This window comes from Anopheles marshallii, chromosome 2 (assembly GCF_943734725.1).
Source record: "Anopheles marshallii chromosome 2, idAnoMarsDA_429_01, whole genome shotgun sequence".
In the NCBI taxonomy this organism is placed as follows: domain Eukaryota; kingdom Metazoa; phylum Arthropoda; class Insecta; order Diptera; family Culicidae; genus Anopheles; species Anopheles marshallii.
This window is the reverse complement of record NC_071326.1, coordinates 85,765,535-85,787,549: the sequence shown is the minus strand read 5'-3', so window position 1 is coordinate 85,787,549 and position 22,015 is coordinate 85,765,535. Positions and strand designations below refer to the sequence as shown.

The following is a 22,015-nucleotide window of genomic DNA, read 5'->3' as shown; positions in this document are numbered from 1 at the left end:
TTTGTTTTTATGCGCCTAGCGAAGGAAACTGGCACGCCGGAACATTCTTTTGTCCTGTGTGAGAAAATCTTTCGAAACAACCTACCACAAACCGAACCGAGCTTCAGGTTGAGCTTTAACTCGGCTCGCAAGGCTTGCAAGTGGCACCCTAACAAACCACCGCAAAGTTGCAAATGGCCCAAGATAAACGGAAGAACGTGCCTTAGATTCGGGTTACGAGGGGAGTTTTTCCCGCTGTTCGGGAAAGCAGCTGCATACCACCACCGTGGTTAGAAAACTTTCCAGTCCGTTCCGTTTCAGTTTGGCCAAATCTTGGGACAAAAACTTAGCATTATTCTCCCTCAAAAAAAAAGAAGAGAAACGCATTCTTAATCCTCTTAAGACTACCGTGGCAAAGGAACGTCGCCAGTCAGAAGGCTTTCCATGGTTGAAAGATTTCCTACGCCTCCAACTTCACCTCTTCCAGATGGTTCTCTGAAGTTTGCTACCACAACCACGAGTTCGCCCAACTCTCTATTACCCGCAAGCTCTCCGGATCGGGGATGTAACGCTGTGCAACAAATGCAGTGCAGGTGCACTTCCACGGAGGACGGTTTTGGTGTGTAAGTAAATTGGGATCATTACCACTAAGAGTGGGAGCGAGAGCTTTGGCTAACTCCGTGCGTGTGTGTGTGGAGTTGTTAGTTCGCGCGTATGTATAACGAGACCTGAATTCTTGGAGTCGTGGTTACATTACAAGCATTCCCTAATCCCACTTATAGTCGTACGGTAGTGCGGGTACACGGTATGCACGTTGGTATGGCCAATTTCAGCTCCGATCCTTCGTGCCTTCGGTGGATGGAAACGACACCTCATAAATTATCAAGATAAATTACAACACTCACTTTCTTGTTTCGGGTGGTCGTTCCTCGGGGTTTTTTTCCCTCTTACTTTCATTCCCCGGTTAGCTTTATGCTTTCGTTCGTTCCACGGGAAAAAAAACCTCGTCAGAAGTGCGATTCCGCTAGGCTTTGAGGTTGACGACGAAGACGAAACCTTGAGTCGACTGGGGGCCGCCCGCCATTCCGACGGTTTCCGAGCGGGAAACTACCTTTCGGCCGGCGTCTTGTAACTTTACGCTTTTGTTTCACGAGCTCACGAGCTGTAATCCTTTATGACAATTAACATAAAGTTTTGCAAGTGTTTTCGCACTCTCTGGTCGTCCAGAAACGGGCAGCATCGCTTCTGCGAACGCACGATCGTAAAAACGTGGGATTTACGGACAATCTTGGTAAAGTAAGCCACCGCTGCCTAATTTTTTTTGGGAATGAAAAGGCAAAGCGTAGCCAGTTACGGTCGGGGCCGGTTAGGAAAGTTCGGACTTCGGGTATCAGTCAGGCACTCGGAGGTCTATCCACAGGACGACGGTTGCGGTCAGTGATGGTTCAATTCAATTAAGCTTGGGACCGAATAATGGTAGCCCTGAAGATGATGTGAACGGTGTACGGTCGGTTCGTTAGATGAATGGTTTTCATGGCTTTAGTGTTTCGCATCATTGGTCAAGTTGGAGAGACTGTGTAAGGGTGGCATCATACATCATCATGTCCGATTGCGATGATTGTAATCTATGTAGAGATTGCATTATTGTTTTGATGCTTGGTAGAGATGACGAATTTATTGCATTTTTTTATGTCACTGATATCCGCGTTGTGACAAAAAGGCTAGATTAACTGCAAACTCAAGGACGATTTAAGAGCAATAAGGGAGTGGAGCTATTTGTCGTAATTTATTTAAATTAAATATAAAAAGATTAGATCATATTAAATACGATAAGTTGATGACGTTGCTGGATAAATTTAATTAAGATGTCCACAATCATCTCTCACATAAAGGCGTCGTCTTCGAAAATTTGAAAAGCTATCATTTTGTCATACCGATTGCATACTTTATGGCGTAAACTCGAGCAAAGCTTAAAATGTGTTACGAGGTTTTTTTACGAAATTGACGAATAAAATCAACTATTGTATAGTGAGCTTAAACCGTTTAAATGTTTGAGTCGTTATACGACAAACTGTTTTTTCCAATATAATTGATATGAAAAGTGAAATATCTAAGTAAAGACGGTTAAAATTTTAACCATCCTGTGGCCATGCTGTAAAACGTGGTGTCGAGAGTAAACCATCGGTTGAATTGGAATGGTACTGGTCAGCGATATTAATGGCGATCTGTTGCAAGAGCTATGTTCAATGTTCAGTTTACGTTTATTTTGGCTCATTCAATATTTCTAAAAGTATTTAAATTTTAAATTCTATTTAGAAATTACATATTTACTGCAATTTTTTAAATTTTTTAATCAAAACGGTTAATCATTTAAAATTTTTCATCCCATTGCGGTTTCTTTTCGTCATGCGAAAATCTTACTATTTCTCTAGTGTCGCAGCAAAATAAGAATAGCTCCATCATACTGAACCTGAGATTCGCATGAATAAATTTCCCTGTCACTAATTACCAGCCAGCTCCAAAGCTCGCAGGAGAACGCCTTTTCTTCCCAACCGAAAATGTGCTTTCTCCTTGTGCGCGTTGACAAATGAAACGTTTTCCGCTGTTGGCGCGATCCATCGATCAACTCGGTCGGTTGGTGCGGGATGCAACACATTTGCAAACACCCGGCTGTAATGCACCGGTGTTGCGGCAGGACCACTTTGCGTGTTCCCGAATTTACGAAACAATCATTAGCCTGCGCTCTGTGCAGCTCGTTTTTGTCTCTTTTCTCGGTGTGTGTGTTTTTTTTATCTCCCCGGACCAAAACTTTCCCCATTTGGTGGCGGGGTTTGTGATTTTCCAACCTTGTGCCAAATTGTGCCCATGGTTGGGAGGAAAATCCATGACGTTGGTTGCTCATCGTTACTGCCGTTCCACGGTGTAACACGATGGGGCTCGTGAGTGGCCGAGTGAGGAGATGCAGCGCTGAATTAATTGGCAAAATCTGACTTGGCATACTAATGCCGTTGTCATTAGTTTTGATTAAATTTATGAAACGAAACAAGAGTTTCGTACCCGTTTTCACTCTTGTTGCTGCTGTGGTGTTGCTGATATATATTTTATCACTGGTTGGGAGTGACTGGCAGCACGCTTAGTGATCGGGTAGGGTGTGGGGACGGGACACCGGGCTACAAGTGCTCGTAAAAATGGCAACACTAACCGTGAGAGCGGAAGTCACTGTGCTGACGAACGTTCCATCCGGTAAAGCATCCAGCACGTACGGGGCACCAGTGGAAGGGCACTTTGTTTTAGTCCCTCCCGAACGATCGCCAACTACCTTGGGCGTTGCGTGTTTAGCAGGCAAACGGCCTGGAGATATGTTTTCGTGTTAGATCCGGAGCTTATGCCCGGTTGCCCGCATCTGTCACTGGTACGACCACTGCCGGATGGATTATACTCATGCCCGCCATCGATTGGGAACTCTTGGGCGCTCCATCGTCCAGTCGACAGACGAACAGGTTGTGCACGCACGGCAGTCACACGTGCGGTGCGGTTTAGAACACGTAGAACAACGTTCACGCCATCATCGTCGGAGCCTGTGAGCACTGTGACAAGAGGAGTCTTTGACAACGGTTTTAAAACAAACAACAACCGTCCCTCTTGACTGCAAGCACCCTTTGCACACCCAGCAACTACCAGTGTACGCACCCAGTGCCAGGGTGGAATGAATGTAAAGTTTTCCTTTAATTAATTTTGATAGGTACCAGTCGGTAGCGATGCTTGGCCCTGGCTTTACCAGTGAGCCACGGATGCTGTATCGATGTACGACTTTAAGCACGGCACGATCGATCGACATTAAGGTGCGGTGTACGTGCAGCAACTTCCTATTGATCGCATGGCTAATTAAAGTCCTTTTGTTTTACACCAGCTAGTGAATCGATGAATCGACATCGTTAGTGGTTATGCTGCTCGGGTGTCAGAAGTTTACGTGACGAAGATGGAGAGAGTGAAAAAAGCTTGCGTATCTTCTGTTTGTGTTGCTTTTATTACCGGCTAATAAATATTATGGTTTGATAATTGAATTCAAAATGACACGATTTGTACAGATAGATTGTTGGGATGCTGTGATTGAAAGTGTTAAAAGGATGAAAAAATAGATCGGATCATAGACATTAAGTGGGAAATAGAAATATAAAAAGGTAGGCAAAAGAAAAAGCTAGAAACTGACTAATAGTAACTTAAGTAAATAAAACATCAAAGACATAATTAGAGTTTAACAAGAAGTCAAAAACAGATCGATTCGATTGAGAATGCATGACAGAGCTTGACAAGAGTGGATTAAAGTAGAAAATAAATCTTCGCTACAGAAGAGAATTAAGGGGATAACATTACTGCTAGAATTATTGCGTTATGATGTAAATTTGAAAATTAAAATAAATTATGATGGGAAAAATTTAAACGACAACCTAGACAACAAAATCATCTTTATTGATCTATTTGTTTGTCATTGAATATGAAAATCAATTATAAATAATGATGTAATTCAATATAAGTCTTCGTTTAATTATTATGTTACTTCTTTATTGATTTTCTAAAATTGAAAGTTCCTTTTTTTAATTGTTAGTTTCCTTTGAACTTATTTAATACATAATTGTATTTACTTATTATTTACTTATACGTTTGTTTGTTTTTATATTTATTTATTACTATATAACTAAAAGCAACTTATAAACATAACTTTAAAAAGGAAAACAAGTAGCAACTTTTATTTAATTTGCACCAAAACTAGACACATGTATAGTATATGAAAGAGGCTTTAGAAGAAATCGATGTCAGAATAAAATAAACAATCGCATTTGCTGTTGAACCATTTGTGTCTTCTTCGAATAGGTTTGTAAGCTGGTTACAAAACGTAAACTTAGCTTCCCGGAAAAATACTTTCCATTCCATTTATTATCACTGTGCATTTGCCTTTTGCACTACTTCAACAATGTAAAATGAATGGCACTTCCCATAGCGTGTAGTCATATTTTCTTTTATTATTATCCTATACGAGTGAAGCAGCAGCATCGGGGTTGACATTTTCCTCATTGTGCTTCATCACGGCGCATATAAGCAGATTGAATAGGATTTCGTTGTTGAATAGGAAGCAATGTGGAGTGTTCATCAGAATCGGGAACAGTATTGAGTCGCAAGTTATTTTTTCCATGCTACACATATGGCACACTGGATACTTAATACTGGCTGGTAAATGCTGTTATCTCTCGGTGCTTGAACGTTTTCACCAACGTCGTTTACTCGATGGTCGGTTGGACTGGCGGGATCGTTTCTCGTTCGGCAACTTGCCGGCGTTCGGTCCAATCTTGAGCCACTGTTCGCACTTTTTCCGGGACACTTCCATCCGCTGCCAGGGCATTTTCTCCCGCAGCAACCACTCGAACCGCTCGTCCTCGTAAAGATCGTACTGCCCTTCGGTGATGGGAAATCCGTTCGGCTCGGAAACGGCATCCAGCATACGCCACACACCGGATAGCGAGTCCCGTTCGGCCGGTTCCAGTGCGTCCTTCGGTGCTGCAGGCTGCACCTTACGCACCCGACGATGCTTCCGGCGATGCAGATCGTGCAGCTTTTTCTTCTCGTCCAGATGATATTTGAGGTCGCATTTGAGTAGCATCTCATCGATGAAGCTTTGAAACGGTGGACTGAAGCCGCTCGTATCTTCGGCCGATAATTCGTGGGTGAAATCTTGCCGCTCTTGGAAGTCGTCCGTTAGAAAGATTGGTTCTTCCTTTCCGTCCAGCTCACCGATGAGCTGATCGTAAACCTCGCGAAACTCGGAGGTGAATTGGTTCAGCAGCATCATGTCATCACCTTCATCCTTGCCCGGTTTCTGGAATGGTTTGGGTATTAATTTGTCCACCCTAGTGCAAGAAAACACACAGTGCGGCTTACCTTCTTCCGTTGATCCAATAATATGTAGGATTCATCCAGGTCGGAAAAAGGCTCCGATAATGCGCTTCGAGTAGAGTCGGAATCGTTTTCACACCGGGAACCCATCCCGGGCAGCTCCAGCACCGAAAGTGGTCGCAGAATGTGAAGAATGCTATCGGAAAAAGCCTGCCGAACCTCGGGATCTTCGCTGGAACCGGTAGCTTCATACGCGTCCATACCGGTGGCACGTTGAAACGAAAGTGGCCCGTAAGAGTGCGGCTTACTGCTTTCGAAACACTCGAACCAAAATCCGTTCGCCGCTGTGTAGCTCTTTGTTGGATCGATAGGCAGCGGAGCCTATCCAGAATGTGTCCCGATGTGTGAGCGCATATGCCAGCGAACCGGTACGTTGTGACTGTGGCGGGCATGGCGTGGGATTGATTTGACCCGTTTTTTGTTTTTGACACACAAATAGGCGTTTTTAGGGTGGGTGCTTAGAAGCGAAAGGAAAACACAATGGATTAAGGTTAGGTTACTCATGGGACACTTCGGCGACATGAAAGTTCGTGGTGGGATTTAAGAGGTTTTTTGGCATTGTTTTTTTGGTTTGACAGCAAAAACGATCAAATTGGTTAAGATTAGAATTGTTAATTTTTCGTTTAAAAATTTGATTAAAACGTACCATTGTAAATGATTGTATATTTCATAAGAATGGTTGTCTGACAAATAAATAAAAAAAAACAAATAATTAATTTTTCTTATAATTTGTACGCAGGTTACGAAACTTTTGTAATGTTTTTTTTTTGTTTATTTACAAATTATATCACATCCATTCAATTATTGGAACGTATTATTATAATGACATAGGGACGGCCACCAATAGGGATGTGTACTGGTAGTGGTGTCGGTCTCCACACGATAGGACCGAGACAAAATCCCATCCTGATAAGGACTTCTTATCCAGATCGTTGCTGACATGACCTAGTAGGTCGTTACGCCAAGAAGAAGAAGTAGAAGAAAAGAAGGAAGAAAAAGAATTACTATAATGATGTAATGGAACAATAAGTGTGAAAAAATAATGTATGAAATTCGAATGAGAACTTGAAAAAATACACATTTGCATCGTCGAAATATGACTAGGCATAGCTTCCAAGATGGTTTTTCTTCGAGAAGCATGTGCAGCTCGTGAAGTAATATGAAATATAAAAAAAAAAACAACCAGGTTTTCGACAGATTCGATAGATTCGAATAGCGAAAATCAGAATAAAAAACAATAGTTTTATGTGAAGCGTGTGAAAGTGTAGTCGATTTGATTGAAACCCCTGCAAATCAGAAGGTTATAAATTTGTCAATCGTTATTACATTCATAAAAGTGTAACTGCACATATCGTTACATACGGCTACTACTCGTTCCGCTTTATCGCTCCCAGAAGATGACTCAGGGAAATCCATTCTTTGAACGCGTTGTTTGTTTTAGTATTGGAAATTTCGGTGGCTGTGACTGATAAAGAGTTCCAAAGCCGATAGGGTCAATAATCCTAGTACTATTGCACTTAATCGTGCAGTTTATTTTTTACGTAAGTGGATGGACCATCGTAGTCACACCCGATGCACTCTGTCCATTGAGGTATTGCGTCTTTTGGCTACATGAAGAAATGCTTGGAAGCAGACAGACCTTGACGACTGCACCGCGGTAACTTCCCACCGGACGGTGGTGTCGTTGTCGGCGCTGCATGACTTACGGAGATTGATTCGAAGACACACGTATGGCCTTAGTTCTAACATGGATGTCACTTCCCGTGTGACGTTGCTGTAATTGAGCGTAGTTCATTGACAAGGTCCACGAGCCACCAAACGCAAAGTGCAACATCGGTACAACCGGTGTTGCTACATGTCCATCGAGTCTGGTTATTCCCGTAATTGATATCTATAAATGGGTTATTATCAAACATCGGTGATATCGCTCGGTCCAAAAATGAATCGGGCTAACGGACGAAACGCCATTTACCGTGTGTGATCATTACATCATTACCTTAGGCGGAAAACTGCAAGGTGTTGACAAGCTGCATAATTTTTTCTAAACATTAAGTTCCTTATTTGTTATGTTTGTTTCTTTAAAGAAAAATCCTTAACTTTCCACAACAAAACCCGGTATAGAAGTAGAACCTTTTAAAACCCTTCATCGTGCTCCAGGTGGATAGGATTCGATAATTATTTTTATTCGTCCGTATTGCAAAATGGATCTTTCCTCAAAATTCCCACTCATCGTTCGTATCGCAGTTGCTCTGTTATCGCAATTTTATCGTTATCGCGGCGGTTGATAATTGGAACACAATAAATCAAATCCCAAACACACATTTTCCAAATCCTCGCTCATTCACTATCGATTAGATTATCAGTGGCAGCGACGATTTTTGGCCGGTCTTTCCCATCGTGAGGTATATAAAATGACCGGTCGGCCACAGTGAAGTCTATCCGTCGTCAAACATTCCCAACAAAATGTTCCGCCTTAGCGTTCTGCTGACCATCGGTCTGGCCGTTACGGCCTTCGGCAATGGTACGTATACTGGATCGTCTGGAGTCTTGATCGCCCAGGAGAGTAGGGTAAACTGATTGCGTTGTTTTGCCCACTGCTTCACAGTGCTGTCGCCCGAGTACTACGAATGGGCCGGACGTATCGTTGGTGGCCAGAACGCCGGAACGAACCAGTTCCCGTACCAGGTTTCGCTGCGCTCCGCCGGCAATGCCCACTTCTGCGGTGGCTCGATCATCAACAATCGCTACGTGCTGTCGGCCGCTCACTGCACGATCGGCCGTACCACTGGCAACACGGTCTCCGTGGTTGGCACTATCTTCCTGAACAGTGGAGGCATTGCTCACCAGACTGCCCGCATCGTCAACCACCCGAGCTACAACGCCAACACGCTCGCCAACGATGTGTCGCTGGTGCAGACCGCTAGCTTCATCACGTACACTGCCGCTGTGCAGCCAATTGGTCTCGGAACGAACTTCGTCACCGGTGGTGGAGCCCTCGCTTCCGGTTGGGGTCAGCTCGGAGTACGTACGACCCGCAATGTGTGTGCTTGAGTGAGAATTCGTGATATTAATCGACTGTTCCACGCTTTTCAGGCCAACATCGGTATCCCGAACCATCTGCAGTTCCTGAACACCCAGATCATCACGCTGGCTGATTGCCGTAACCGTCACACCGTTGCTAACGCCAACCGTGTCTTCGACTCGACCGTCTGCACGCTCAGCCCATCCGGCCAGGGCATGTGCATGGGAGACTCTGGTGGCCCGCTGGTCCAGGGTGGTGCAGTGCACGGTATTGTCTCGTGGGGTATCCCGTGCGGTCTCGGCCAACCCGATGTGTTCGCTCGCGTCTCGTCCTTCGTCGGCTGGATCAATGCCAACGCTGTCTAAGCGATCGCTACGAAGTAATCACCTTACCAGGTGTATGTGATTGTGATGATATGAAATTGGCACTGAATGGATAAGATTATTAAAACAAAATCAAAATTAAAACAATAGCTCGCGTACGTTTATGATATGAAAGAATAAGGTGGTTAAGGTAAGTAGAAAGAAGAAAGAAGTGAAGTGAAGAAGTGATTAGTGAGGTATTGCTACGACACTGTCAATAAAACTGCAATAACAAAAAAAGTAACTTTAAAATTTACAACATTTTCATGTTCAGCAGTTACATTTAAGAATCTTCTTACAAGTGCGTGTGTGTGTTTTTTTTCAATTAACTATAGAGCCTTATGAGTCACAAGGCAAGATAAAATAATATTTAATGGTTATATTTTTGTAAGAATATTATCTTCCATTATTCGAATATTAGTAATTAAATTTGGATTTGTTTCAGTGCAACCATACAAACAAAATGAATTAATGGTATGGTAGAATTCCTTTTTTTTACAAAGTTTTCTGCGCGACTTTTCGTTCGGCATTGTTCGCTTGACGACGAAATCGTTAAGCGTAACAGCGCCATCTTGTATTTGATAGCCAAGCTTTTAAGCTGTCTTTTTTCCGCAGCTTAAGTGGAAACTAAGCATGATTAGTAATAAAATTAATTCAGTGGAATAAAATAAGCAGAAAATGGGATAAATGTACAGGTATGCTAAGAAACTAAGAATTCAATACCTGTAGAACTATAATTCTTGTTCAAAAAGGTCCAAGGGTATAGTATCAACTCTAGTTCTTCAGTTTATTATAATAATATTTGTTGATTACTATATTCATTCATATATTGTTGTTATGTGGTTGATAATAAAACATATGGTTAGTGGTGGTTGATTGAGTTTGAAGGAAGCTAGTTGATAAAGGTAAATCTTTCAATGCCTATTTCCACTCAATGTCCACTTTCGTTATAGGTTGGGTTAAATCTTACAGCTGTCATTATTCGCAAAAAAAAAAAACAATGAAGACACGGTACTTGAAGCACTGACGTGTGGTTATCAGATGCCGATACTTACGTCAAATGTCTGGATGAAGATCTTCAATTAAACTCACTATATTTTATCGATATCTATTGAACATTTTGACAACATGTCGGAATTATTTTTATCAATGTGTCCATCTGTAGATAGCAATGCAAAACAATCTTTGAAACAAATCATCGATATTGATATGGGGGAAGATAGAATTTGAAGCGAAAGAAGCGTATAGATCGCGTAAGCGTACAGAACTCACTTCAAAGTCAATCTCCGGTAGGGTTTTCAGGGTTTTCACTAAGCAGGAATACATTCAGTATCCGTGTGACTGGAATAAAGACACAGTTAATCACAAATGCTTGTCTATTGCTTTTTATCAGCTTGCAAGATGGTACAACATCTCACCTACCGGTAGATGGATCTAAAAATAGCTTCCAGACATGATTCGACATTAGTAGCCTCACAACGATTATCTAATCGCCTTATACAATTCTCGTGTTTTCTGCCGACAGGGTGAGCTTACAGTGTTTTCGCAACTCACCTTTAATTCGTTTTATTTTTGTAACTCCATCCCAGTGGTTCATAAATGATAAGCTGGCGCAAGATTAGGCGGTGGCTAATTGCATTGATTAATACATAATGAACACCTGCATCGGCACGTATTTGGGCTGTGGAGCTGGTATCTCTCTAAAATGCGTTTGAGTGGATTAGCTATAAAGATGTCTGGATTGGCAATGGGCAAATCGAACGTCACGATACGAAACTCGCTGTGCCTGAGAATCATGCGTGATAATCACTTGTTTACATGTACGATTGTGCAAGGATGAAAAATAGCACGAGTAGTAAACGTTATCAGCTTGATCTGTACAATATCAGGCTGCAGCATATGCTAGCGAGATGGGATGGGCTTTTATCAAACAATCCTAACTCTTCGGAGGTGTTGGTGAGACCGGTAGTACTTTTACGGCACGCGATAAGCCAACGCTTCCACTTCCTTGGTTTGTATAAAAATCCGCGATCATTCCTCAACGGAAGACAATTGCCGATAGGAATCGGAACGAGTTCACAACCAAAATGTATCGCAAAGCAGCTACAGCCGTTGCACTGATTGTTGGCTTCCTGGCGCTAGCCGTCAGTGGTGATCTGGCCACCTCGGATCCGCTTTACCAGCAGTGGAGAGGACGTATCGTTGGTGGAAGCTACGCACGGGATGGAGACTTCCCGTATCAGGCCTCGTTCCGTACTGGGGACGGTATGCACATCTGCGGTGGTGCCGTGTTGAACCAACAGTGGGTCATCACGGCGGGTTCGTGTATGGCTGGACGCACGACGTCGGACACCCGTGTGATTGTTGGTGCCTATCGGCTGAGCCAGGGAGGCTTCAATATGGGCCTGCGACGCATCATCATCCATCCCAACTTCGCATCGGAGACGCTGGCCAACGATGTTGCAGTGGTCCGCGTGTCATCGCCGATTGTGTTCAGTGATGCTGTTCAGGGTGTGCAGCTCGGCTCTTACTACATCAACGTGGCGTACGGAGCGCTCGTTTCCGGCTGGGGTCGTATGGAAGTAAGTGGAATACTTTTGCAAGCACTTAAAATGCATTGTGCGCTGAATCACAAACGTAATGCTTATGATGTCTGTTACAGTTCTCCAACCCACAGTTCCCGGATAACTTGCAGTACATCGCGGTGAATGTGATTTCCCAGCTGGAATGCCGAGCCCGGTTCGTTGCCCCATACGATGCACGCATTTACGATTCGACACTGTGCAGCAGCAGCCCCATCGGTCAGGGCACTTGTCTCGGTGATGCGGGCAGTCCGCTGGTGCACGGAGCCGAACTGCATGGTATTGTTTCGTGGGGCATCCCGTGCGGAGAAGGATATCCGGATGTCTATGCACGTGTCGCATCCCACCGTGGCTGGATTCTGGCGCACACTCTCATTTAAGGCGTAGATGTAAGTTAATGTTAAGGAAATGGAGGTGTAGAGCTAGCTATCAAAATAAATTAATGAAATGTCAATATGTCCCAACGTTTAATGGCGAGGTTTTAGTCGACCGATTTCTGGGAGCTACAGAAGCACCGAAGGTACTTACAGTTATAGTTTATTTGCACTGAATCTTCATATGCGTATGGTCCTCGGAGCCTGGTTAGTCTAATATACGATAGAGCGATCTTCGTACTACATGCTCAGTAATTTTCCTAACCATATCCCACGCCAAAGCGACTGTGAGGTTATTTTCTTATGAAGACTGCTTTGGACGGAGGCCATATCTTAAAGGGATAGGTAGAAAAGGGATTAGTACTATATATGGTTTTTATAGTGCCAAAAAAAACTGGCTACACATGTTCTGCATAGTGCCTACACGATTAGTAAGAATTTTAATGGTGTTCCTGGGAGTCCCATTGGGGAGTTCTTCTCACGTTATGGTTTGGCATGGATGAACCTGATAGTTCACTGTCTCAAAAGCATCACTGTCTCAAAAAGAAGGACATTTTTAAAGATCTGTCGCAGTCATTAGACTACATGGTCACTGCTTAAGAAATTCAGGTAAAACTCAATTTCGTGCCTCAGTCATCCGTAAAAGAGTATTCGACCTAAGTTGATTGTTTTTCTCTTTAATTGCAAAATATTTCGCATTCCCAGACATGTCGGCAGATTGAACATGAGGATGAGTTTTTGCGAGCAAACTGGATATGAACCGGTTGCTTGCGTATTGCACAGCCTCAAAATTTCTATCAATCATAATCGACTGTCAGTTCGCTGACAAGACACAGAAAGCGTATCGCGAGAAGGGGCTTCATCTTATCGTTCATGGCCTACGAGGGCGCGCTTGTAGACTGTCAATCCCATGTTGAAGTTGATGTTTTGCGACCATATTCTTGGTACGGTATGTTTGTTTTCTCCCCACGCGTTACTATAAATTGCGCGTAGAAAGTTCTATGCTTCCAAGTACGGTGTGATACCAGCCTAAAGCAGCCTGTGTTCGTTGAGCTTGAGAGCATATTGTATTGGAGCGCACAATGCATCGATTGGTCGCGTTTGTAGTGCTGTGTGCTGCCGGTTTGGCAAGTGCTAAAGGTAAAGTTAAGGCAATGTCCCCAACGGTCTTGGTGGTGTTGTGAACTCATAGGAAATCATTTCCATTTCCTACAGACACATCGGTACGCTCAACCGAATGGCAGGGGCGTATTATCGGTGGTATGAATGCTGCGTCGGGCCAGTTCCCGTACCAAGTATCGCTGACAGCATCTTACCAACACTTCTGCGGTGGTGCAATCATCGGCGATTACTGGATCTTAACGGCGGGACACTGCCTGATCAACCGTCAGCCGGCGGATGTGATTGCCGTTGTTGGTGCGCTAACGAGCGCCCACGGTGGCTTCAACTACGATGTGCAGCAGTTCATCGTGCATCCCAACTTTAACGAGTGGACGCAGCAGAATGATGTTGCCTTAGTTCGCACCAGGAGAGCGATGCATTTCAATACGGCCGTGTTTCCGGTGAAGATGGCCCGCACGTACACACCCGCCAATCGGGCTGTGCTTGCGTCCGGATGGGGCTTGAAGTCGCTCACCATTGCGAAGCCGGCCGATGTGCTGCAGTACGTGGCCCTGCGTACGATCAGTAACGATGATTGTTCGCAACGTTTCCACAGTCTGCAGAATCGAGTTGTCACTCCCAGCAATCTGTGCACATTCAGCCGGACCGCGCAGGGCACTTGCATGGGTGACTCCGGTAGTCCGCTGGTTAGCGACGGTGAGCTGGTTGGGCTCGTGTCGTGGGGTATTCCGTGCGCCGTCGGTTATCCGGATGTGTACGTACGCGTATCATCGTTCCGCGCCTGGATCACTGCAATTACGGGCGTGTACTAAGAAGGAATTTCATCGCAGCCATTCGAAATAAATACAATGATTGTTACGTTCTTGGATTACACGGTGTAAAATCTCTTATCTTCCGACGGGAATCGTACCATATCATGCCATGCAATATAGGTCCCCGATCACTAATACATGTTATCCCGTGGCTAGCGTCATCAGACAGGTTCGATATCCCTTTGCTAATGATGATGGTGCTTAAGCTTATCTTTTGATAGCGGTTGGTGGTCTAAATGGGGGTCTGATAGCAAAGGCACGAGCCCATAAAATACTGCTACTGGAGGTAGCTCCCTTTCAGTGTCCCTTTATTCCTTTGCTATATAGAATGGCTCGGGTACAACAGGCTGTGTTGGTGTTGATCGCTCTGCTGGTGACTGCTTCCGCACTCGGTAAATTCAAATGTTGCATTAAGTCGTTTTGTTGCGTTGATAGACATATCCTCATTTTTCGCTTAGCTGGACCTAACAGACGTATCGTTGGAGGAATTGATACCGTCGCCGGAGATGCGCCATGGATGGTTTCGCTGAGGAACTCGCTCAATATGCACCTTTGCGGTGGCACGCTGCTGAGTAATCGGTTCGTTCTTTCGTCGGCCAACTGCTTGTCGGGTCGTTTGGCGACGACCACGATGGCTGTCACTGGTACTCGGTTCCTCAATACAGCGGCCGTACCGTTCTATGGCATCCAAATTATAACCCATCCAAACTTCAACGTCAACACGCTTGAGCATGATGTCGCACTGTTCCAGACTGCACTTCCGATCATTTTGACTAATTCGGTTCAACCGCTGCCACTGTCAGCGGAGGTGATTGGAGTTGCTGTAAGGGCTCGTGTCTTCGGATGGGGAGCGTCTGTGGTACGTTTGTTTTTGCGTGCAGTATTCAAAGTGTGCTGTTGTTGTAAGCTAATTTGACGTGATTTCAGGCCAATGGAGGTAACACGAATGCGCTACAGTTTTTGAACGTAAACACACTAAGCAACGAGGATTGTGCCAACTTCATGGGAGCTGACGGTTGGCGCATCGGACCATCCTCACTGTGCACGCTGACCCGCGAAGGACAAGGCATCTGTGGGGTACGGCATTGTGTTATCAAGTCGCTGTGTGAGTAATGGTTTAACCAATGTTTGATGTTACTTTGTTTTGCAGGGCGATGAGGGAGGTGCACTCGTTCTAGATAACTATGCCATCGGTGTGGCTTCGTGGGGTATTCCGTGTGCCACCGGTCGTCCCGATGTGTTTGTCCGTATCTCGTCGGTTCGTAGTTGGATTCTTAACTTCATCTAAATGCCGATAAGATCGGGCCGCTGTTTCGATTGCAGTGCCTGTGCCGAATAAAAAGGTTAATAAAACAAGCATTCCATACTACACTATCTGCATGGTTGTCTGATAAAGCGTGATGAGTGTAGAACTAGTACGGAATGTGGTGATAACACAGCGATTGTAATTATTTGAAGGCATATTTCGGTATGAGTTCTATTCTTTTTTTATTATCTAATTATTATTTATGAATTGAAGAACCGAGAAATGGCATTTTGCAAGCTTATTTTTATTGTAATTCTAAAGAAGACGTGAAATAGGTTTTGTTGTAATTAAGTTTGTTAAGTAAAGAACAAAACTACTTGGATTGATTGATTGTAACTTTTTATTGCAAATATGAATATCATTTCGCCATTTTTTGTATACGTCTAGGTTTCCGACAGCTTAGTATTCACTCTATGTTTTCAAATATTCATGAATTAAAAAAAAATGTTAGAGTATACTTACCTTGAAAAAATGGTATCATGGGTATGTGTTTCACGAGGTTATAATGCAACCTTAACACTGATAGTGTTCGGTGCTATTTACATCGATTTAATGCTATGTGTCAAAGTTTGTGACACAACCTGCCCATTGTGGAGGATCAGAGTTCGGAACGAATGACGACAGAGGGCGCCACCGTCAGTGGAGATAAATAGAATACAGAAATCCGAACGTCGATCATATCGATCCCATGCCATTGCTGCGCCTAATGGTGGATAGCCAAATATATGTTCTACAAGGTAATGTAATAGCTTGCGCTTTTGAAGAGTTTATGTAATAGATAATATAATATAACAGAAAGATAATAGGACATCGCATGCCCTCGTATTACTTAAACAGATTAAGCGATTGGAACACTCCATCAGGTCCTCCGTTTACAAACCAGGTAACTACGCACTACGGTAACCAGGTAATGCGCACTACTTTGTTTAAGCAAATAATCTCATGTATTGCTTGCGCTTACCAAACCATGTGTTTCTTGGTAAACTTTGAAAGTTTCTGTTACTTTCTCCGAAACATCAAATTAGTCCATCAATCAATGGATAACCTGCTTTCCAGTCAACGAACAGAAATGAAATAAAAACAGTAGAGAGAATTAAGTATTTAAACCGCTTTTCCACACAATCAATACGGAAAGGTAGCTCGTTGAAATGTAAAATCCTTTACATCGATACACCGGACCGAAATGGTCTCATTCTAAAGCGATTAATTTCAAAGTCAAAATTGAATTACTCTTGTCCGTGAGTGTTTTCATTCACGTTCCATTCCATTTGATGCACCGAACACCGAGGGCAATCGGTCTCAGGTATCATTGAACTCTCGCCATTCAATCATTTTTGCAAGCAGCGAAAAGGGCAAAATTACAAGGCAGGGAGCCGGTAATGGTAGCGAAGATGCATAAAAATCGATGCACTTCTTCGGACAGCACGATCCGGAACGGTATGGTCGATCAGAACGGGCAGCAAGAATTAGATAATCCAATTTCGGTGACATTTAGACTCTGTTGCTAACCATCCCCTCCTCCAGCGTGGAAATTAAAGGGTGGTCTGAAGGAAGAGCTGGCGTGGCAGGAGGGCAATCGAAACCAGAATCCAATTTCGTCGGTAAGCAGCGCCGACATTAGACGGCTGGTCGATGATGTTGTGTGAGAGTGAAATTGAACCTCGCTGACAACGACATCGGCAAATGAGGATGACGTCCAATTGCCGATTGCCACCGTTGCCAGCAATTGCCATCCGCTTCACATCATCACCCCGTAGCTCCGTGTCCGACAACCACGTACGAATTGAAGCGATACAAATTACAAAACAAAACGATCCCGTTTGCACAGTTCAATCCATCGAATGGGAAATGGGAACTGGCCCCATCGGAGGTATTTCGTGGAGGGTTGGGTAAAAAACGGACACCCATACACCTATGTCGTTGCCGTCGGTTAATGATGAGAGTCAAACACGGACGGGAGACCCAATCTGCACTGAGAAAGGTAATTTTTCGGGTTGTTTTCGGTTGTTTTTACGCAGTCCCTTTGCCGTGCACAGCTTCGACCGGGTATCGGCTGCAGAAGCATCCAGAAGCTTTCAACAGCGTAATTTTCCCACGGCTGAACCGCCGTTGGGTTGTACGTGGGACCATCATCCTAAAATTAATCCTCTCGACCGTTCGAGTTCAAACGTCGGTCCCATCGGTTTGTCTGTGCGTAGTTGAAATAAGCGGAATTTTTACGGGCCGGTAACGAGTTTCTAAGTACACAGGGAAATACGAGCGCCGGGGTGGTGTGAAGGTGAAAGTTGAAAGTGACGGGCTCGTGGCCGAATGATTGGGAGTTCGGCTGCGAGTAGGCATGTCAATAAAAAGATCAACGAATATTCGGCAAACCATCTGAGATTCGCACGCTGGCGGTGGATTAATTTTTGACGAAGTTCTTAGCATCCTTCTGGATCATCTCGCGGAGCGGCACGAAACGTTCGAGACGTTATGAGGGAAGTTTTCGCAGAATAAATCGCTTTAAAAGTAAGTATTGCCCGAGTGTTGTGTGCGTTAAAAGTTTAACCTGATAGCAGAAGTTCGACGGCCAATAGGCTGCTTTGTGAGTGTGCGTGTGCGTGGGAAAGCAATTGAGCCTCGGATGCAAACGGAACGAACGGAGAGAGGGCGATGTGCACACTCGGAACAGCGATGCATTGATGCGTGCGTTATAACGCGATGGGACGGTTTTGGTGCGATTAAGGTACGGGAAAGTGTTTTACGAAAAATGGAACGAGATCACAAAAGAGAGTCAATTGTAAACCCGGTAAAAGTTTACCTCCCTTTCGGACAAGACACCCGCCGGAGTGGAGTGTACGAGCTCACTTGGTTAGTACTTCACAGTTGCTTAATCAGTTTTTTTCCCTTGCCACTTACTTGTGACTTCTCCCGTTGTTTGTGCTCCCTCGTTCCGATGCGAGGCAGCAGAGCTGTACTGAGCTTTTGCAATCAGCCCACAGTGGTGGTGGATCAACTTTTGCAATATGAGAATATTCCTGCTCGTGTCGCTTTTTTGTTATTTCCCGTTCTTTGTTCCAGATCTTCTTTCTTCGCGAAAGTCTGTGGCGTCCGTGTCGCGAGATTGATTTTGCAGCCTGGCGTAGTGTGTGGGTAAGTAGGCATTGTTGCATAAAACATAGGACGAACAAATTGCCCTTTGGCGGCTAGGTTTTGGCGAACTTTCGAGCCGATAATTTCGGTTGTACTGTATTGTTTTGTCAACAACACGTTAACACTTGAAATAATTGGCGGAAAATAGATTGTTGTTAATGTAACGTTATAAGGGCTAATTTATAATAAGAAGGTTGTATTGATCCAATGAAAATAAACCACAAACGGAATAAATCTCATCTTTACTCGGAATCGGGTCCATGTAAAGTCCTTCTGGTGACAGCAGCGCCATTTCGACGAGATGTGGTGGGAATGTTACTATGCTGAGTGTAAAATTGAGTTACTTCAAATGGTGAGCGAAGAGAGAATGAATTAATGTGAGCAAGAATTTCTAAAGTGGTTGGAGCGTTTTAACAGCGTTACTAAGAACTTGCTACAATGCAGGGTTTGACGCATTGACAAATATATTTGGTCCTCCTGCGTGCTGTAACCTATGTTAGAACGTTGTTTACATTGCGCTCCAACTGTTTTGCATTGTGTGTGTCTTTGTAGAACAATTGGTAACATTTGTATATTGGTATAAATTGTTATGTTTTTATCAGCATTGAACTAACAGAATTTTTTGACGTGTGATAGTCGATTTAGGGCATCTGTTTGGTCGATAAATAGACAATACTATTTTGTTATTTCTATCACGTATTTATTCGGAATGCTTTGATGTTTATATGTGTTAAGTGTATGGAATAGAGTGAAATGACAAAATTTCATATCATTTAGCATTATAAATCAACATTGATGATGATGATAATGATGATGGAGATAATGCACTGGATTGAGATGTAATGAAGCAATCGTTAAGATAATTCAAAAATCTCTTTTTAACAAAACATACTGTTGTTAGTCGAGTGGCTGATTGTCATAACCAGCAAAAGCAATGGTAAGTCAGGTTGTCTATCGGTAGAATTTAATTCAGTATCACCTGAGTAGAATTAGAATATCATAGTACTAGAAAATCATATTCCTTACATATTCATGTATGATTTTTACATCAAATTTTAAACAATTTGCAAAAAAATACATCGTCTTCATTAGCAGCTAATGGTGGCTTAAACAACTGTAAGCCTTCCAATTTAACATATGATCACAAATCAATCATGGGAGAAATCTCTAATAAGATCTTTGTACATGGATTTGTACATAGAGATGTGTCCCCTTCTTCCGTTAATACATTATATACCTCGAGCCCGCAGGTCGTCCAAGCCCAGCATTACAAGTTCGAATGAAAATATATTTCTTCAACATTAAAATGTAACTTTTCCTCAATTGAACACATTGACGAACCCTTCAATCACAACCTCACGTGGAAGATTTAGCTCTCCCGAAGAGCTCGCAGCCTGCTATGAGCACCAGCTGATTTGCGGAGAGAAAAACGCTTCCCTCACGTAGCGTAGCGAGTGAGTGCGAGTGTCTTTTCTGCTGGGAAAACCTCTCGGAAAATGTTTGGCTCCTGCGAAATGGTGAGCCCCGTTGCAAGTGGCACCGCCGACAGCGCACGATTTCTACTTCAGCTTCAGCCGACGGCGGCGGCATCGGCGGGTTCGAGCAGACTGATTTGACGTACGTTTTCGTTCGCGGAGTGGTATCTCGTGCTTCGCTATCAATTCGGAAACTGATAACTCCTTCACAAAACCGGGAGATCCGCCTTGGTGGCGCTTAGCTGCATTTTTACCGCACGCCTCGCTGGCGTTTGAGGCGTTTCCAGCTGGGTGCGCATTCCGTTCGATGGAAAATAACGACGCCTGACCGGGCGGGAACAGCTCGCAGCACATCCGGTTTGGCGGTCGGTGTACGGCCGCTGCATGAACATTGTTGCTCGGAATATCGCGAATTTTCGTGTGCGTCTAGTTGTTGGTGTGTGTGTGCGTCTGTATCGAAGTGATGATATAGCATCAGTGAAAGGTTGGTCGCGTTGCTGCTGGATCATGTATAAAGTGTGCTGCATCTGAGAATAAAATTGTGCTTCAGGCAGCCAGCCGGATGGGGCCTGAAACAGCGTAACTGCTCTGTTTGAGTGTTCATGAGTTGGTGTAGCAGATAAGCCGGGAATTGTCCGTGGGATTGGCGTAAACTTATCACAACGTGCTACCATTGCTGTGCCGTGGTAGGTGTTTGGTGATTAAATACGTGCGGCTTGTTGTGCAGCCGAAGCGGAAAGAAGCGGATTTCCGTACGCGTGTGTATTGTTGTGTTCGACACAAATGATCAAATATTCATGCTAATGGTGATGATGATGATGATGTTTAAGATCTTTGTGATAGTCGTGGCGTAAAATAGCGCATGGTGTAGGAAAGTGTGGTTGAGCGGCTTTAAAAGCAGTGAAATCACGTGTAATATTGCAAGCAGTGTTAGCAGTCAGTAAAGTCAGTTTGTGACCAAAGCAAATTGGCACCCAGTGAAAAAAAGCTCTCGCTATCGGAAAGCAAGATAGCACGAGGAAAAAGGCATTTCGAAAGGTTGAAAATAATTTTCAGCACAGTGACCCACGGTGAACATCGTTGACTAGCGGCCTCGAAATCGGTAGGTTTAGAATGAGTTTTACCTGCCCTCCGGTTCAAGAATCATTTGTTGTCTACCGTTGACGATCTTCCGGTGAAGCAGAAGCTGACCAACATATACACACGTACAATGGAAACCCTCTTATACGCTGAAAAGGATTTTTTAAACCGTAAACGCTAAAAGCTAATCGAGCTGAAAGTGAACACCGGCAACACTGGGGATGAAATGAAGAGGAAAAAAAAAAGATTCCAACTCCCACGTGAAACTTCCGGGCTTTTCGGCAAATTGTGCGTTAGCCGTTTGATTTTGACTCGCCAAAAAAGGGATCCTCCATCTTGTGTACCTTTTTTCCGGTTGGTAGAGAGGTAGGGACAGATGGTGCTGTGGTGGTGCAAGGGGGTGAAAAGTCCTTCCCGCATGTTGCACCAGTTTTCTGGACGCTTGTTTTCACTCCTGTTCAAAGTGTACCAAATTGAGTTGATGATGTGTGTTGTACCTTCGCCGAAGTGTGCATTCTCCTTTCATAATTCAATCGAAACGTGACGAAGGATGGATGTTTTGTCCTGCTTTTTTAGATGTTTTGCCAATCCCATTCGAATGGTTGGTTGGGTTAAACGTTATTCGCAGATGAAATACTTACCACTCAGATCGTGCGGAACGGAACTGACCGGTACTCCCCCGACCGGAAGGCCGTTTTGAATGTGTAAAAAGGTGGAAGAGCTCCTTGGAGATTACCTCGGAAACGTATAACATTATATGGTTTACTCCAGCGCAAATGTGCTTATTGCTGCACACAGTGTAACCGTCACCAATATCCTT

The 22,015-nt window shown here is 44.0% G+C and overlaps 4 protein-coding genes and 1 pseudogene across 4 annotated transcripts; 4 read left to right on the top strand and 1 right to left on the bottom strand.

The window, feature by feature from the left end:
* Positions 1–5,242: 5,242 nt before the first annotated feature.
* Positions 5,243–6,432, bottom strand: LOC128718741 (uncharacterized; annotated as a pseudogene).
* A 1,959-nt stretch (positions 6,433–8,391) lies between these two features.
* Positions 8,392–9,315, top strand: LOC128708293 (chymotrypsin-2-like). The gene is made up of 3 exons (XM_053803268.1): positions 8,392–8,449; positions 8,534–8,949; positions 9,022–9,315. Exons 1-3 carry the CDS (start codon positions 8,392–8,394, stop codon positions 9,313–9,315), a joined length of 768 nt encoding a protein of 255 aa, XP_053659243.1.
* A 2,084-nt stretch (positions 9,316–11,399) lies between these two features.
* LOC128710082 (chymotrypsin-2-like) lies at positions 11,400–12,274 on the top strand. The gene is made up of 2 exons (XM_053805122.1): positions 11,400–11,894; positions 11,975–12,274. The coding sequence occupies exons 1-2, from the start codon at positions 11,400–11,402 to the stop codon at positions 12,272–12,274; spliced, it is 795 nt and encodes a 264-aa protein (XP_053661097.1).
* Positions 12,275–13,350: 1,076 nt separating this feature from the next.
* Positions 13,351–14,202, top strand: LOC128708497 (chymotrypsin-2-like). The gene is made up of 2 exons (XM_053803476.1): positions 13,351–13,408; positions 13,484–14,202. The coding sequence occupies exons 1-2, from the start codon at positions 13,351–13,353 to the stop codon at positions 14,200–14,202; spliced, it is 777 nt and encodes a 258-aa protein (XP_053659451.1).
* Positions 14,203–14,530: 328 nt separating this feature from the next.
* On the top strand, positions 14,531–15,490 carry LOC128707534 (chymotrypsin-1-like). The gene is made up of 4 exons (XM_053802490.1): positions 14,531–14,594; positions 14,661–15,061; positions 15,130–15,279; positions 15,353–15,490. Exons 1-4 carry the CDS (start codon positions 14,531–14,533, stop codon positions 15,488–15,490), a joined length of 753 nt encoding a protein of 250 aa, XP_053658465.1.
* The last annotated feature ends 6,525 nt before the right edge of the window (positions 15,491–22,015 follow it).

Coding starts and splice junctions, on each gene's coding strand:
- LOC128708293 (XM_053803268.1), top strand. CDS start 8,392: ATGTTCCGCCTTAGCGTTCTGCTGACCATCGGTCTGGCCGTTACGGCC. Junction 8,450..8,533: donor CGTTACGGCCTTCGGCAATG/GTACGTATACTG, acceptor ACTGCTTCACAG/TGCTGTCGCCCGAGTACTAC. Junction 8,950..9,021: donor CCGGTTGGGGTCAGCTCGGA/GTACGTACGACC, acceptor CACGCTTTTCAG/GCCAACATCGGTATCCCGAA.
- LOC128710082 (XM_053805122.1), top strand. CDS start 11,400: ATGTATCGCAAAGCAGCTACAGCCGTTGCACTGATTGTTGGCTTCCTG. Junction 11,895..11,974: donor CCGGCTGGGGTCGTATGGAA/GTAAGTGGAATA, acceptor TGTCTGTTACAG/TTCTCCAACCCACAGTTCCC.
- LOC128708497 (XM_053803476.1), top strand. CDS start 13,351: ATGCATCGATTGGTCGCGTTTGTAGTGCTGTGTGCTGCCGGTTTGGCA. Junction 13,409..13,483: donor CGGTTTGGCAAGTGCTAAAG/GTAAAGTTAAGG, acceptor CATTTCCTACAG/ACACATCGGTACGCTCAACC.
- LOC128707534 (XM_053802490.1), top strand. CDS start 14,531: ATGGCTCGGGTACAACAGGCTGTGTTGGTGTTGATCGCTCTGCTGGTG. Junction 15,062..15,129: donor TCGGATGGGGAGCGTCTGTG/GTACGTTTGTTT, acceptor ACGTGATTTCAG/GCCAATGGAGGTAACACGAA. Junction 15,280..15,352: donor AAGGACAAGGCATCTGTGGG/GTACGGCATTGT, acceptor TTTGTTTTGCAG/GGCGATGAGGGAGGTGCACT.